Here is a 17,264-nt window from a genome sequence, read left to right as displayed (position 1 = left end):
CAGAGTTCCATGGGCAGACCTGTCAGGGTGCCTCTGCTGTCCCCCAGTGTTGAAGATGCAGCTGTGGCCATTCTTCCTGAAGGCATCCCTGCCTCTGCCCCCTTTCTGCTCTTGGTTGTCATTAATTCTGGCCCAGATTCTCCACTAGATTGGCAAGCCCTCGTGGGGAGAAATCTCGTCTTGCTCACCTGGGTAACCCCAGTGTTTAGTACAGCTGTGGGTCAGGGCAGAGGTTTAAAGTTTATCGACGGCGGGAACCAGTCCTGGTCAAGCACTGTGCAAAGAGCACTGAACGCTGAGTCAGGCTCCCTGGGACTGAATCATTCGGGTGCCTTCCTCTAGTCTCAATTTTCTCATGTTAGAAGCAGAAATAGCAACCTCTGTCTGAGAGAATGAGCGAAGGAATTAAACGAGATAGTACTGTGTGCATGACCAGCACAGTGGACGCTCCAGGGGTGGTGATAGCTAGCAAGTTCTCGCACAGTTACACCCATGGTAAAGCCAGGGATAGCTATGACCACCCCCTTTTCACAGATGCGGCCTTGGAGACGCCAAGAGGTTTGGCAATTTGTCCCCATGCCACTAAAATCATACATGGCTGAGCTTGGATTTGAGCCCAGCTATGTGACTCCAGCATCCATATTCTTAAACACTGTCAGTGTGTGTGAGCTGCTTTCCTTCCTTGGCTCCTGGTTTTGCCCACCCTGTCATGTGTTCCTTTGTTTCTCCTGCTGGTGAATTCCAGCTGTTGTCAGAATAGGACACTGGGAAAAGCTTTGTTCTGCAGCTGCACCATCAGCATTAATAAAAGCAAATTGGGTAACTGCCATTCAGCTCCTTGGATGGCAGGTGACCCAGGACTTCTGGGGGCGAAGGTGGCTGACATAGGAGGCTGCTGTGCTGTCAGCACAGATCACGTGGTGCAGATGCCGGTGGCCCCGTAATCGCATTTGATCTATTTCGGGGAGCAGTCAAGTGGGATGAGAAAACCCTGGGCTCCTTGGTGGAGAGCGCTAATAGTCTGCTGTCTGCCCGGGTCTCTCTCTCATTCTGCACACCACTGCGTAGCATTCAATGAGACTGAGGGTGGAAAGTCTAAAACACCCAGTCCTAGGATTTTAAGTAGGATATATGATGAAGAATTTTGCTTTTGAACAGCCAACTGGGGGTGAATAAAGCAGTGAGTAATAGTGAAAGCACCAACGGTGGGCACTGACAGAGATGATGGCTGGACATTGCCCCAGGGCGTGGGTAGGAAGGGAAGCATTATAGGTTGCCCATCATCAGCAATACTGTGGGCAGGTAATTAAGCCAGAGAGTCTGAGTGGGTCGTAAGGGTCCACCCCTGGAGGGTTGCAGAGGAAATGCCCCTTCACCACGTCTGAGGAGGGAAGTCTCATTTGCAATAGTCCAGCCACAAGGACACAGGCAGTGTCCTCCTTTTTGGTGTGTTTTGTGGGCTGGTTCCCATGTAGGCAAGAGACCCAGCTTGGCCTTTGTAAAGCAGGCTGAAAGTTGCTGCAAAGTGAGGCCGTTGGCATTTGCAAGACGGCACCTGAGTTGAAGTGCTTGGTTCCAGGACATCTTGTCTGTCTTCTGAGACGCTGCTGCCCTCCTCCTCCAAGGAGCATGTTCTACTTAGGGGGTGGAGGGTCCAGGCTGAGCACAGCTTCCCTGGGGCCTGGGTTTGTTGGAACCTGGCTTGCCTTGTCGATTAGGTAAATCTGAATCCTTCGTGGGTGGGTGGGAGGGGTGCATGTTCTCTCCCAAGCTCATCTCTGTTTGCCTCTCCTGTTTCTTCTAACACCAGTCTTCACTCTGCACTGTTCCCAGATCAGCCCCTACAGCTTGCAGGTTCCAGGGCAACAGTACAAATGGAGCCCACATTCCCTTGTCCAACGCTGTTAATATAGATCACCCTACAAAGAGTTATGCAAATAAGTGCCATCCTCCTGCTTTGACAAAAGTACCCTCACAATGACCTGGAAGGTCAGGTTTGAACTTAGAATTCTCAGACTCAGTGTTCTGCCCAGGGACTTGAAGGCGCAGGAGAACCAGCCCCCCACCCTTAGCTCACCCCCACTTCTCCTCCCATCCCTGGCTCTGATTTACTCCTGTATGTCCAGGCTCCATCTAGAGCTCCACAGACAGCTTGCCTTGGGTCTGTTTTTTGTTTTTTTTTTCAGTGTAAGACTTAGTCTGTTTACTTCCTGCTTTACTTGATAAATGCTAGTTCATGTACAAATTATTCTAAGGCAAGAAAATAAGCCCCACAAGAGAGGTAGAGATTAAGGGTATGTAGGGGAGGTTAAGCTGGAAATATGTCCAGAGTCAGGTCATGGGTAGCTCTGAATTATGAGCGGCAGGGTTTGGACTGAACATCGTGCAGGGGGGTGGGGTGGTGGTGGAGGGGAGTCCCTGAAAATTTTGAGCAGAAGAGGGACGAGATCACTGCTGAGCAGGGAGGAGGCCAGTGGGGCAACAGCGTGTAGGTCAGCAGATGTGTTGGGTGGCTCTGATGATGGGCAAACACTTCTGTTTTGCAGGAAGTGATGTTCTACAATGGATCGTCCAACGGCTTTGGATCTCCAGTCTGGGTGAGAGCATGTCTGGTTCTCATTTATCAGGGGCTACTGTGTGTGCAGCATCATGAAAGACTCTCTGGAAGGTAGAAACTAAATGGTGGCTTAGCCTGTGTCACTGAGAAACTGACATTTTAATTGGAGAGCAAGGCCTTCATGTGTAAAACAACCAGAATCAAAAGTGAAGGCATGGGCCGGCCGAGTGGCACATTGGTTAAGAGCTGGCTTGGGATGCCAGAGGGCCCAGGTTCGGATCCCACATATGAGGGCCAGTGACACTGCCCTCTGCAGCTAAGATGGTGAATGGCAGCTCTACCTGGGGCTGGGCTGCCGTGGGTCGCCAGTGACAGCTAGACTGCAGTCCCCTGCTGCAGTGGGTTGCCATGGGCTACTGTGTGTAGCTGGCAGCCAGCATGAGTGGCCAGCAGCCGCCACGAGTGACTGTCCAGAGGCCGGCGACTGATCTGCCTCGCCCAGGAAGAGCGCAATGATGATGGTGCCAACTTGGGCCAGTGAAGCAACGTCCTCCACAACTAGACTGAAGAACAAAACGACAGCAACTTGTTTGTTCCCCCTCCCCCAATTCCCCAATAAAATCTTTAAAAAAAAAAAAGTGAAGGCATGATAGTTGGGGAACAAAATTGTTTCCTACAATAGATAGAGAGCATGCAAATAATAGGGGTAATTGGAGAGGAGTCACTCAAGAAAGACTGCTTGGAGAGGGTGATGCATACACATACCTGGTCTTGAAATAAGTGATGTTCGTGAATTGTTAGAGGAGCTTGGAGGGGCTCTCTTCCCAGAAGGGGAAATTAGCAAGTGCCATGGCATAGAAATGGGATGGACAAGCTATGAAGTTGGTACGGAGGGGAAAGTGGGAGAAATGACTTCAGCTGGGTATGGAGGGTGGTGGAGGGATGGGAGTATATCTGGTGTATTTGCAGATGCCACAGTTTTTCTGGGAGCTAGGCTATAGGAAGCTATGGGGATTTTTGAGCATGGTGGTGTGTATAATAATCATATATAAGCTAGGATGGTTAGCAGCAACTTGAAGGATGGCTTGGAGCTGACAGAATCTGGGGAGCAGACTTCCCACTAGAAAAGAGGCTGTTGGTCAACAGGCATAAAACATGAGGTTCTGGTCTGTGATGGAGGGAGTGAGACATGAAGAGGGAGGATTGGGGAGAAAGTCTTCCTGAGGCTTGGAGGCTGAGCTATGGGATGGCACGTGGGTTGGGTCTTGGAGCAAGGTGGGCTTGGAGGACTGGAGGGCTCTCTTGATGATGGAAAGACACCTGCTTTCACTGGTGCCTCTAAGAAAGAAGCAGGACAGTTTTCCTTTAATTGATGCAAATTCAGAAACAAGACTATGTTTCCAAGCAAACTGGAGGGGGTTGGGGGTGGGGATTAAAGTGAGGTGGGGAAGAGCCAGAGGAAATGGACCTGGGGTGCAGGCAGAGTTGAGCTTGGGAGAGAAATGGACAATAAACATGGTCTCCCATGCCCATGGAGTGAGGGAGTGTCTGTTGGTCAAACAGAGACACTCTCTCCCTATTCCTGGGGACTTCTCCAAACCCTAAGGGCTCAGAAGAAGCTTCTCCAGGATTTCCCCAACTGTCACCCCTAAATGCCTGCAGTATACCACCTGTGGCACTTGGTAGCATTTGGATTTTCTGGCTCCCCTCCAGACCTACGGAGTTGTCATTCCCGGGGGTCTGCCTGGGGAATCCTCCTGTTAGCATGCTCCCCAGCAGGTAGTTGTCCACAGCCAAGTTCAGGAACCACTGTCCTCACTCCCTGGATGAAGCTCTATTAGGATGGGGCTACCTCTCCTTGAATTTGGGGTGCTGTGTGGGGGCCAAGCAATGAGCCTTCGGCCCGTGCTCTTACCTTCCACATTTCAACTGCTTCTCCCCAGAGGCACAGAACTTGGGCAACTTCATTGTCAAGTATGGCTACATTTACCCCCTGCAGGACCCCAAGAATCTCATTCTCAAACCTGACGGCAGCCTCTACCGATTTCAGGTGAGTCTTGGCCTGGACTTTGGGTATTAATTTGGAGTTAATCTTATCTGAAATAATAGTTGTTTGGCTTCATATTCTCACAGATCAGGACATTAGAAACGGTGGTGGTGGTGGTGGTGAGCTAAGGAAGTTTTATCTCTTAAACCACATAGCTGGGAGCTCAGAGGGTCACAGCCCACTGTTTAAGCATGGTTTCCTGGTTTCTGTTGTAGACGCCGTATTTCTGGCCGACCCAGCAGTGGCCAGCCGAAGATACAGATTATGGTAAAACTCTCTCTCATGCTCTTGGTAGTGCTTAACATGCTGCTTATTTATTCCCTGCATTGTGGTGGCATTTGTCTTGCTGTCATCATGACCTTTATGTCAGTTCACATCTGTATTGGGCGTTGCTGGGGGAAGGGAGCGGGTCTGCCAAGGTTTTTCTCCACCAGGCTGAGCATAGCAGCCTGATGCACAGAGAGGCTGCAGATGCGATTTAAAAAATACGATGATGATGATGGAAAATGTCATTGTTTTCTTCTCCAGCCATCTATCTGGCCAAGCGAAATATCAAGAAGAAAGGCATTTTAGAAGAATATGAAAAGGTACAGAGATGCTTTCAAATAGAGGTTATAATTGAGTGGAATATAGTCTTGAGCTGTTTTTTTCCTGTTTCCACTATTACTACATTCATATGTATTCTCATTATCCATCCATCCATCCATCCATCCATCCATCCATCCATCCATCCATCACCCATTCATATATTTAGAAGCAGCTCTCTGAAGTAAATTCTTTCTCATGCTGAGCTTCAGTTTCTCCTGCTGTAATTTAAGCCCTGCTGTCCCCAAACAATGTGACTTAATATGTATGATAATACATATTATGTGGTGAACAGATGTGAACTTGAGTTTGTGATGGGAAAACAATAGTATAGACTTTTGTTTTAGGCTAGACAAGTCATAGATCTCAAAGGACACACCCTAATCCTCAAAAGTCTAGATTTCTGGGCAGAAGGCAACAATCTGGCTGTGTTTTTATTCTTTGCAAACATATTTTTAGAAGAGCCAGTATTACACCAATAGTCGGTCTTTACTTTGTGAATTTGTGATGTTCTCTTGTTGAATATTGGGTTTCCATATTCTTCCCCACACCTTTCCCCTCTTTCTAGTCAGATCTGGAATACATTTAGTTTAAAAAATACAAGCCAAGTTGAAGCTTTTTGAGAATTTGGTGCTACCCTTGAATGGACACCTTTGCAAAGCTGGGGCAGGAGGCTCTTTGACTGGGTCTAATTGCCACAGAACCAGGGGCATGCCCTTGTTGATGTAGGGCTTTCCACCCACTGTGCATGGCCTATGTCGTGGGGCTCAGTGTTCTCATTTTGTTTTCCTTCTCTAGGAAAATTACAATTTCTTGAACAAAAAAATTAACTACAAGTGGGACTTCGTTATTATGCAGGCCAAAGAGCAGTACAGGTGAGTGAAAGGTGACATTCCTCTTCTGGGTGACCTTCCTCCTTTCCTTTCTTGTTTGATTCCTTTTATTAGAAATAAACATTTATTGGGCATTTCTGTCTCAAACACTGGACCAGATAGAAGGAACAATGAAGACAGAAACTAGTGGGTCAGGCAGATGAGCAAACAGGCCATGATGCTACCGTGACATGAGAGCTTCAGGCAGGGGTTTGCAAAAGGGGTCGTAGAAGTGACATTGAACTTGGAGGCTGCATAGGAGGTAACCAGGCAAAGGATGATGATGGTGGATGGAGAGGAGAGGTGAGATGGGAGGAACGATATTCTAAGCAGACAGAACCAGAGTCTGCCCACTTGAAGCATTTCCTTGAGGCAGGAGTGAAGCGGGCAGAGCCCAGAACTGGCGGAAGCGAGGCTGGAGCTGCATAATGTGAGAGCTCTTGGTGCTAAAGGCCACGGTGGAGGGCGGGGGCACAGAAAGGTTTTAAGCAGGGGAGGGATATAATCACATTCGCATGTTGTCACCACCACTGCTGCTCTCATTTGCCTGCTGTCCACATCAGACCTGGAGCCGACATCCCCCTTGAGGGCTCTGCCTTGTCTGTAAGAGCCAGCTGTAAATGTTGGGGAGAGTGTATCTGACAGGATGAGGTTAGGCTTGTCGCCTGTGTTGCATATCCACTGTGGGTCTGCTGGGCCTCTGACATGCTTTGTGCTTGGGGGCCCATGCCAAAGGGGCAGCATCACCTGGGCTTTGCCTGTTCTAGAGCAGTGGGGGAGAGAAGAGAGGCTGTGTGGGTCACAAGGGGTACACGTCACTTCTGCCCACAATTCATTAGCCAAAGCAAGCCATATCTATATCTATATCTATATCTATATCTATCTATCTATCTATCTATCTATCTATCTATCTATCTATCTATCTATCTATCTATCTATCTATCTATCTATATATGCCTAACGGGGCGTGGGGGTGTATAGTATTACTGTGTAGCTGAGATGTATGAGAGTTAGGGATACCAGTGATGACCAGAATGGATAGGTGCCACTGGCACCTCACTCACCTGGACAGTTCTGGATCCTGGCAGGTGTAAACTTGCTGGTGCATGGCTGGGCTACGTGGTGGAGACCCCATTCTCATGAAGCAGCCTTGGGACCGAAGTAGTGGTGGATTAGTCAGCGTTCTCCAGGAGAAAGAACCAAGTGTGTGTGTGTATTCCTTATATATATATTATAAGGAATTGGCTCACACAGTTATCATGGATGAACAGTCCCAAGATCTGTAGTCAGCAAGCTGGAAACTCAGGAGAGCCGATGGTATAAGTTCCAGTTTGAAAGCTGGCGGGGCTCGAGACCCCGGAAGAGCTGATGAGGCAGCTGGAGTCTGAAGGTGGAAAAGACCGGTGTCCCAGCTCAAGGGAGTCAGGCAGGAGGAATCCCCTCTTATTTGCGGGAAGATCAGCCTTTTTGTTCTATTCAGGCCTTCAACTGAAAACACTCTTATCCAAAAACATCCTCAAGACACATCCAGAAGAATGTTTGACCGAATCTCGCCCCCCCCCCCGTGGCCCAGGCAGGTTGATATATACAATTAACCATCACAGCAGGTGCAGGAGTGCCAGTCCAGCAAAAAAAAAAAAAATTCTAATGGCAGAATGGCTTTATTGCCTCACATGAGGGGAAAATTGTTCTTAGGCCTTTGATTCAGATAGAGGACTATTACTGAGAGAGCTGGCATTGCCCTCTCACCACTGACATGTTTCCACCAGGGTGTATTTGAGACAAAGCAACATGGGAGTTGTATTTTAATCTTTCATCACTTGCATATGTTTATCAGGCTTCATTTGGTAAGTTCTGTATACTGTATATTTTATGTTGGTAAGAGGGAAATGCACAATTCTTGTCACCCCTCACATCTACAAATGGGAAAACGGAGACTTGGAGAGGTTAAACCACTTGGTCAAGGTCACTTGCTGGGGCAGTGGTCGAGCTTGGGCTAGTATTATTTACTTCCATCCAGCGTACCAGTTTTGAGTTTCTACTGGGTTCTAGCACTGGGCTGTGCCACAGGGACACAGTGATGGCTAGGATATACCCTGGCCCTTCTCCATCCTCCTCCACGTCTCTGCTCTGAGCAGGATTAGCCCAGTGATCCAGAGGACCGGGACCCTGACATATGCCTTCCCAGGTGGTCTTGCAGCTGACAGCTATAAGCATAGCCCCACAGGCCCACTGCTCAGGCCTTGGTCTCCCCCTGGATAAAGCTCTGTGCTGCCCACATCATGGGGCACTCCCCTCCTCCATTTACTTTCAGATACCTTGGAATGGGCATTTCCTAACAGGCTCTTCCCTTCCCAGATGCTGACTTTTCCCTACTAATCCATTGCTTGACTCAAAGGCTGCCTCTGATTTCTGATTTAGGGCCTACGGTAGTTAATTTTATGTGTCAACTTGGCTAGGCCATGGTACCCAGATATTTGGTCCAACACCAGTCTAGATGTTACGTTGAAGGTGGTTTTTTTTTAGATAAGATTAACATTTACATCAGTAGATTTTAAGTGAAACAGATGGCCCTATGCAATGCGGCTGGGCCTCATCCAGTCAGCTGAAGGCCTTGAGAAAAAAGACCGACGTTCCTTGAGGAAGAAGCAGTTCTGCATCCAGACTGTCTTTGGACTCGAGATGCAGGATGAGCTCTTACCTGAGTCTCCAGCCCACCGGCCTGCCTTGCAGAATTTGGACTTGCCAGCCCCCTTAATCGTGTGAACTAATTTTTTTTAATTAAATGTATTGGGGTGACAATGGTTAGTAAAATTACATAGGTTTCAACTGTACAGTTTTGTAACACGTCATCTATATATTGCACTATGTGTTCACCACCCAGAGTCAGTTCTGCTTCCGTCACTACATATTTGATCCCCCTTTATCCTTTTCTACTATTACTCCTCTCCCTTTACTCTCTGGATACTATTTTCTTAGTGCATTGTTAGTTATACTAATGTTTTGTTTTTTACTTTTCTTCTTAAATACTTGATCTATCTGCCAGTTATAGGTAATCCAAGATGCATTATTTTCTAAGCCTAATTTCTTTAAAAAATTTTATTATTATTAGTTTCAGGTGTACAAAGCAATGTAATAGTTATTCTTTTCACCCCTCACAACTTGCCTCCCCCCATCCACTGCCCCTGAACTAATTTCTTAAAGCAAATTCATAAATTCTCATTCGTTCTCTCTCTCTCTGTCTTTCTCTCTCTCTATCTCTCTCTCTCTGTCTCTCTCTCTCTGTCTCTCTCTCTCTGTCTCTCTGTCTCTCTCTCTGTGTCTCTGTCTCTCTCTCTCTCTCTCTGTCTCTCTCTCTCTCCCTCTCCCCCCCCCTCTCTGTATATATATACATTTCTTGCCTTCATCTTGTAGCCTCTGGGCCTCTCACTGAGGCCTAGCTTGGGCTTCCTAACAGAATTTGGTGACATCAGGGCAGTTGGGTTTCTTACTGGTAGTTGGAGCTTTCAGGGGCAAGTAAATATTTAGCAAAGAGGGTGGCAGCTGTCCCACCTTTCATGGCCTACCCTCCGAAATCACACAGTGCTATTTCTTAGTACTCTGGTCGAAACAGTCACAAAAAACCCACTTGTTATCAGGGAGAAGCGGCCATAGATCCACCTCTCAGTGGAAGGAGTGTCAAAGAATTATAGACATATTCAAAACCCACCACAGAGGCCATCCCTGCTTCTGCGTGATAGTATCCTGAACATTTCCTTAAAGTACTGATATTACTTAATTTGTAATTTTATATTTATTTCTTGACTACTTATAAAATGTGTACACTGAAAGCTACTCAAGGGCAAGGAATATGTCTGTGTATGAATCAGCTCGGTCTGCCATAACAAAATACCATAGGTTGGGTGACTTAAACAACGGACATTTGTTTTCTCACAGTTCTGGAGGCTGAAAAGTCCAAGATCAAGGTGCTGGCTCTGTTTGGTCTCTGGTGAGGGCCTGCTTCCTGGGCTGCACATGATTGCCTTCCTGTAGTACCTGTTGTATCCTTAGGTAGGGGGGGAGAGAGAGAGAGAGAGAGAGAGAGAGAGAGAGAGAGAGAGAGAGAGAGAGCAAGAGAGCGAGAGATATGAGGGGCAAGGTAGGGAGAGAGAGAAGCTCTCTGGTGTCTCCTATTATTAGGGTGCTAATCCCACTATAAGGGTCCCACTCTCATGACCTCATCTAATTACCGCTAAATCCTAATTACCTCTTAAAGGCGTCAGCTCTCCAGAGACCATCACATTGGGGATTAGGGCTTCAACATATGAATTTTGGAGACATACAAATATTCATTTCAGAGCAGTCTATTTGATCCACCAGTATACTGCCAGTGCTTGGAACACAGTGGGAGATAAATAAACACATGAATGCATGCATGCATGAATGAATGAATGATTGATTGACCAAGTGATAGTATTATTTTAAAATATCATAATATGACAAACGAAAATAATTGTTTGTTTACTGACGCCCTTGGATTCCATTCATCACGATTGTCCTCCAATAACATCTACCAGAGAAGAACAGACGAGCAAAGCCAGAAAGGACCATTGCAGTAAATGAGTGATTTACTCGATTTACAAGGCCATCCAGCATTCTGGAAACTCCACAGTGCCTCAGGCTCCTAAAGACAGCCGGTAGTTAACCTGGTAGAAAATTGAGTTAGGTTGGCAAGGGGAAGTTGCAACGACAGTGTTTATATTTCATTTCCCAAGGAGGTTGGCAAAACACCCTGCTGGAATGGCCCTCTCCACCCATCTGGGTCTCTGGATGTTGGTGTGTTATTCACAATACATTAGCTGGCAGATAAATCCGCCGGCTGTCTTGGAGAGGGCATGTGCGTCATCCCACATTGCCTAGGAAAACAAGCATTACCTAGTGTGAGCTCGGGTCGCCGTGGAAATGGTGCTGAATGGGGCCCATGCACGATAATTAACGTTGCCCGGCTCCTATAGGAGGAAAGCATCATTTCCTACCCATAATGGGAAAGCGGAAGACGGAGAGATAAGGTGGAAAATAAATAGCCTTTTACAGTAATAAGTTGGGCTCAGAAAAAAACAAAAACCTGAGTTGTCACAAATTCTTTGATGCGACAGAGTGGAACTGACAGGTAGGGATAAATGAGGACTCCCTGAGGCCAGCATTTGCCCATCACATGCTCTGGGATTGCTTGCTGCCTACATGTCCAGGTGTCCCTTATGTAGTTTACCAATGCAGGAAACATCAAGGAGGCAGGTGGCCACCTGTCAGCTTAGAAAGTCCTCCACGCGCACCCCGGTGGTGAAGCTGGTGGAGTTGGTTTGACTCTAGGGCTAGTCCTAGGTGTGATCGCATCCCAGCAGTGCTCTCAGGCAGAGCTGGACTCTGTCTGGGGCCAGACCCCTGGTTCAAGTCCCACTCCTGCCATGTGCTGACAGTGTGACCCTGGAGGGGTGGGGGCGGGGCTCATTCAACCTCTTTTTGGTTCAGTTCCCTGAACTGTGAAGTGAGAAAAGGTCACTGGGAGGATTAAATGAGTTAATAACACGTGAAAGCATTCAGCAGGGTGCCTAGCACACAAGTGTCATATGAGTGTTTGCTATTTTCATTAGTACAGCAAACACAGATCAGTCAGGCAGGTCTGGGTCATGAGGGATGGGGATTATCACTGAGCAAAAGATACGTCTTACTGGCCCTGACCATGGCTTTTGGCTTTTCAGGACTGGGAAGGAAAGGACTAAAGCAGACAGGTATGCGCTGGATTGCCAGGAGAAGGCGTATTGGCTGGTCCACCGATGCCCTGTGAGTATTCTCCCTCCTGGTTACACCCATCTCTTCTGGGCCTCCCCACCCCCACCCTGTACTCACCGCCCCTTTGCTTGCTCAGCTCCCTCTGGGGCTGGAACTGATCACAGGAGGAGCTGCTCAGGGTTGAGTGAGCATCTGCTGCCTCTTGGCTGGAAGAGGAAATGCACCGCTTGGATGGGCTCTGCTCGTGGCCCATCTGGTAATGTTAGGACTGAGTGAAGTTCCCTAAGCCAGGGACCTGAATGACTTTGTCTTTTAAGAGGGCTAGGACTTTTTTTTTGGCCAGGGTACCTTGGAAAAAGAAGATAAGAAGAAGAAACTAAAACATAACCTCCAAATCAGAAAAAATAAACTGTTGTAGAGAACTGACACTCTGCATATCCAGAGCCATGCCTTATGTCTCTGGCTCACCCTTTGTCTCCTCTTCTGGACTCAGGCTCCAGCAGCTGCGGTGGGAGGGGACGAGAGGAGTCAATGTGTGCTAAGCCTCATTGCTTAGAGCACGTTGCGTCTCTGGCTATGGAACTTGAAGTGGCTCAGATAGACAAGCTGTCCATCAACGATGTCACTTGTCATAGCTCATCGCTGGGAAATGGTAGCCTCAGCTCCCAGCACAGAGAAGCAGGCTATAACTGTCACCCACTGTGGTTAACTCTGCTGCCTCAGTTTACTCCTCTGTCAGACCCATGTGCCGCCTATGGATCGTGGGAGGTGAGAGATGTGAAAGGGATTCTGAAAAGTGAAGAGTTCAGAACAAATGTTCTTCTTCCTCCCTTAGTTTTCTTGCTTGCCAAGCAACCAAATTCTGACTCAAAAAGCAGCTGGGTCAGTCATGGCACCAAAACTTCTGGATTTTTAAACTCTGAGCCCATCATATTTGGGCCATTTTGCTTATTTTCTTTCTACACTCAAAACAAATACCCCATAAGGCGTTCCATCTTGGGGGCATTGGTTTGGGTGCCTTGTGGCTGAGGTTAAAGTCCTGGAGTTGATCCCCAAGAAGCTTGTTTGGTTTTGCTTTGTTTCAGGGCTGCCCCTCTAGGTAAACCAGTTAGCTGATGCCTGACACGGGTGCCTGGGGCTGGGTGAAAGAGTGGATGGCTGAGCCAAGGTCCTGAAGAAACAGAGGCAAGCACACGCCTTCCCATTGGTAGCCTAGGAGTGAGATCTTTGTATAAGGGAATCGTGCATTCTTTAGTCTGCATTTGGTCATCTGTTCCTAAAGAGGAAGGCTTGGTGAAAATCAGGGCAAGTGGCGGATAAGATGCCCTGGTGCCCAGTGACAGCCATGACTGAGGGACTCCTGCTCCTTCCAGAGTGGAGAATGGCTTCCATATTACACACAGGGACTCCGTGGTGTGGGAATGCCAGTGTGACTGCATCCCTTACAAAGTGGCATAGACTGGCACATGATCTGCCCTGGGTTCCTCTCCTCCCCTCTGTGCCTGAGCCCAGGGGGCCTATGGGGAACAAAATGAAAAACAGATTACCTAAGTTCTCTCCGGTTCTCCTGGGGTAAGTGGTTAGCCCCCACACCAGGCAAATGACTGAGCGGCTCTTCACAGTATGATTCAGAACGACCTGAATTTGACAGCACGTCTCTACGATTACTGCTTCCACCATCTCCTCCCCCACCTCCACTGCCTCCCACGCGGCCTCTACTTTTTCACGTCCATCACCACCATTGTCAATTTCACTATCATCATCATCATCATCATCATCACCACAGACCTGAATCGAGAACTTTCAGTGTGCCGAGTCCTACCCTAGACATCATTTTGCATTCGCTATCTTATTTCATCTTTGCAGCCCTGTGTGGGAGGTGATATTATTAGTCCCATTTTGCTGATGAGGAAGCTGAGGTTCAGGGATGTTGCTAACGGTCACAGTTACACAGCCAGTGAGCTCCAGAGGATCTGAACCCGCAGACTGCACGGCCTTTCCCTCTTAGTTTCTATGCTGTTTTGCCTCCCACGACAATGTCACAGGATGCCTGGGTGCATTTAAGACCTTTTTGTAAACTCCATGGTCTTCAGAGTATTGCATGACTCACTGCTGCTCTAACAAACAAGCTGCCAGGGTTCAAAGGTGCCTGGTCTCTCTTTGATAGGTTGGGGAAGCCAACTTCAGAATGAGGCTTTCATGTGCTCAGAGCAGTCGTAAAACTTGGGCACAAAACTGCTCCTCACATCCAGTCTCTCCCACTGCTGCTCCCCTCGGTCAAACCCGGACCAGCAGTCAGAGATGAGGCTGGAATGCACCGGGGTCCTGCTCTCCCCACGTTCTTAAAACACTCTCAGCCTCTTGGTGGCCTAAGAGTGTTGGGGTTAGGGACGTGTTCTGTGTGAAGAGTGTCCTGTTTGAAGTCTGTCTCAGCCTGGAAATTGAGCAAACCCCGGAAGCCCAGGAGCTTAGGGACTGTCAGACTGTCTCCCAGAGACCCAAACAAACTGTCAGTTCAGTGGGAAAAGAAGCCAGCCATGCAAACAATGCATTTGGCTCCGTGGAGTGTAGAGCAGCTGGTATGTGGACTGACTGTAACCCACTGGGGCGTGGGGGTGGGGTGGACACTGCTTGCTGCTACTGAATCGATTCATTTCCCTATTCACTTGCCTGTTCATTAATCCATGAGACCTTCATGGGGCCCTGGGTCTGTGCTAGCTGAGCAGTTAGGTGCTGGGCATAAAGTGACAGTTAAAGGTCACTGAGCGCCTACTGCGTGCCTGTGTTAAGCTCTTGGCATGGCTGGTCCCCTTCGCCTGTGAAGCAGGGTGTAGCATCATCCCCATTGTTCCGATGGGGACCTCAAGGCTCAGAGAGGTTCAGTAGCTTGCACAGTGCTGGATGTGAATCCACGTCTGTCTGACAGGCTGCTGCTGTGGAAGGTGCACCCAAGTGCGGTCCCCTGTCTCAGCTCAAGAACTCAAAATCCAAATTGCCGTAATAGGTGAGCAGCGCTCTCCTAGACATAAGACCCACTGCTGAGGGAGCACAGCAGGAGTGATTGATTAAGGGCGGGGGAAGGGATGATGTATCAGGGGTATCATCATGGCTGGAGGCCAAGATCAATATGAGGAGTGGAGTGGTGGCTGAGGGGTCTGACCCCATTCTCCATCCTGAGCCCAAATGCCACCCCTGACTCAGCGACCTGTAATGAAAGAAAACCATGTTCCTCTCTCATTTTTCCCCCAAATGGAACAAAATACAGATCTGGCACAATGCGAACAACAGTTAATTTTGTAAATGAGCAGAGGGAGAAGTGGTTCCTTTATAAAAACATTTTGGGGCCTTTTGTGCCTCTTTCCTGCACCATTTGTGACTTCGTGTCTCCGAGGATACAATCCACTGACGTACGGACCATGGAGATAGGGAGGATATGACCCAGGGACAGTGGTGTGTTAATCAAGCAAAATGGCCTTTGTTTCAGCCACAAATGCAGACACTCACCAGAGAAGGAGATTTCTGCCGTCCATTTCCTGTTGAGGTGGGCTAAATGTCCAACGACAAAGAATAGCGAAATAAACTAACGTAAAGCCACGTGATGGAACATTGCGAAGCTATGAAGACGATACTTTCAAAGGCCATTGATTGACCTAGGAAAATGGTCCAACATTTAATGTTATAAAACAGGATGGCAAACTCCATATGTTCTAATCCAAATTAAAAAAACCCCACAAAAATCAACATCTATTTGGTGAATACCCACCTATGCCAGATGCTAATAAGGCGATGGGTATATTTGAATTATGAGCCAAGACAGGCATGGCCCATCCCTCAAGAAGCTTATAGTCCGCCGGGGAGACAAAGACTAAAACTGTTGTGCAAATGAACATGTACTGTGCAGAATGCCAGGACAGCTGTGAGATGCAGGGGTCCCACGCCAGATCAGAGGTCTGGAAACACCTCTCCATGGAAGTGACAGTCAAACCAAGATATGCTTGGAGCTGACTTCTCTAACCCTTCAGTCTAAACTCATTTCCCTGTTTCAGACTCATCTCTATCTCTTTCCCCTGTTTTATTTTGTTTATAAAACTATTTGGTAGTTTACCTTTTATTTGTTTTCTGTCCCACGCACCAAGAGGGCCTGAATTGCTGCATTACAGAAGAGAGTGCCAATGAGAGAAGGAGAGGACAAGAGGGGGAATATGGTGGGGTGTCACCAAGGTGTGGACATCGGCTTCCACCCTGGCCCTGCTCTGGAATGCTGATTCTGGGAATGTCGCCTCCTCAGGGACCAGATGTTGGGGGTACACAGGCCCTTTCCTCACCCGAATTATGAAGAACTTAGCAAATTGCCTTTTTGGCTGATGCCCAAGGGATGTCGTCACACGCTGGCATTCACACTTCCTCCGGTTGCAGTGGGAGGCTTGGCTGTCTCTGGAGGACTTCCTGTGCACGGCACCGGGCTGTGTCTGCATGTCTCCAGATCTGCTGGCAGCTCACCGCAGGGATGCCGGCGGCCCTTGTTTCCGGTGCGCTGACAGTCAGCTCTGGGCTATCATCCTTCAAGCATCTTTTTGCGTGCCAGAAACTGCATCAGCAGAGGCTCCAGTGATTATCTTGGGGGACAAAGACTTTACATTACCGGATGAATGAAGGAATGGATGAATGAATGAATGAATGAATGGAGGCTGGGAGTTTCCCAAACCAGCAGAAGCGGGAAGGCAGCCCCTAGGAGAGTTCTGAAGGCTTCATAGGAGCAGCTGAGACTTACGGAGATGCACAGAGGAAACAGGGCCTGGGTGGTGGGACAGCCAGAGGAGCCTGGTCCTTTTGTAGAGCTGAGGGGAGCCGGGGGAGGTGGGGGGCCTGGCACTGGACAGGCTGGCAGAATAATAGAGCCCAGTGGGTGGCTACAGCTCTGAGAATCCAAGGCCACGTAGTCTGGGCAGCTGAGGGCAGCCCTGTGCTGACCACGGTTATGCGGGTGCACTGTTGAGCACTGGGGCAGCTGATTTTAGATCAAAACATGGGTCAAGTTCAAAAGAGAGAGGTGGAGAACTAATTCAAGACTCAAGGGGATGACCCCACTGATGCTTCTGAGGCAGTGAGTGCCTGTGGAAGGGCAGCCAGCCAGTGGTCGTAGGGGCACCATGGGCATGGGCTGGGTGTGTCAGTGTGTGCATGCATGTGTGTGAGTGTGCATGTGTGAGTGTGTAAGTGTGTGAGCATGTGTCACTGTGAGAGTGAGTGCATGTCTGTGTGAGTGTGAAAGTGTGAAGAGTGAGTTTTAAGTGAGTTTGAGGGTGTGTGCCTGTGTGAGTCTGAGTATGAAAGTGTGTGAGTGTGTGTGGTTGTATAAAACGTGACTGTGAGAGTGAATGTATGTGAGAGAGAGAGAGAGAGAGAGAGAGAGAGAGAGAGAGAGAGAGAGAGA

General features: G+C 48.4%; 1 protein-coding gene across 2 annotated transcripts in view; it reads left to right on the top strand.

Annotated features, from left to right (window-relative positions):
• The window catches only part of RGS9 (regulator of G protein signaling 9), an 83,547-nt gene that overhangs the window by 28,054 nt on the left and 38,229 nt on the right, over window positions 1-17,264 (top strand). For both annotated transcript variants that reach the window (XM_019637767.1, XM_019637766.1), the window contains exons 3-8: window positions 2,547-2,597; window positions 4,501-4,607; window positions 4,820-4,871; window positions 5,133-5,191; window positions 5,988-6,064; window positions 11,800-11,881. In XM_019637767.1, the coding sequence (XP_019493312.1) occupies window positions 2,547-2,597; window positions 4,501-4,607; window positions 4,820-4,871; window positions 5,133-5,191; window positions 5,988-6,064; window positions 11,800-11,881 (428 nt within the window). The remainder of the gene's footprint in view (window positions 1-2,546; window positions 2,598-4,500; window positions 4,608-4,819; window positions 4,872-5,132; window positions 5,192-5,987; window positions 6,065-11,799; window positions 11,882-17,264) is intronic.

This window comes from Hipposideros armiger, unplaced genomic scaffold (genome assembly GCF_001890085.2).
Source record: "Hipposideros armiger isolate ML-2016 unplaced genomic scaffold, ASM189008v1 scaffold_34, whole genome shotgun sequence".
Classification (NCBI taxonomy): Eukaryota; Metazoa; Chordata; class Mammalia; order Chiroptera; family Hipposideridae; genus Hipposideros; species Hipposideros armiger.
This window is presented reverse-complemented; position numbering and strand designations above follow the sequence as displayed.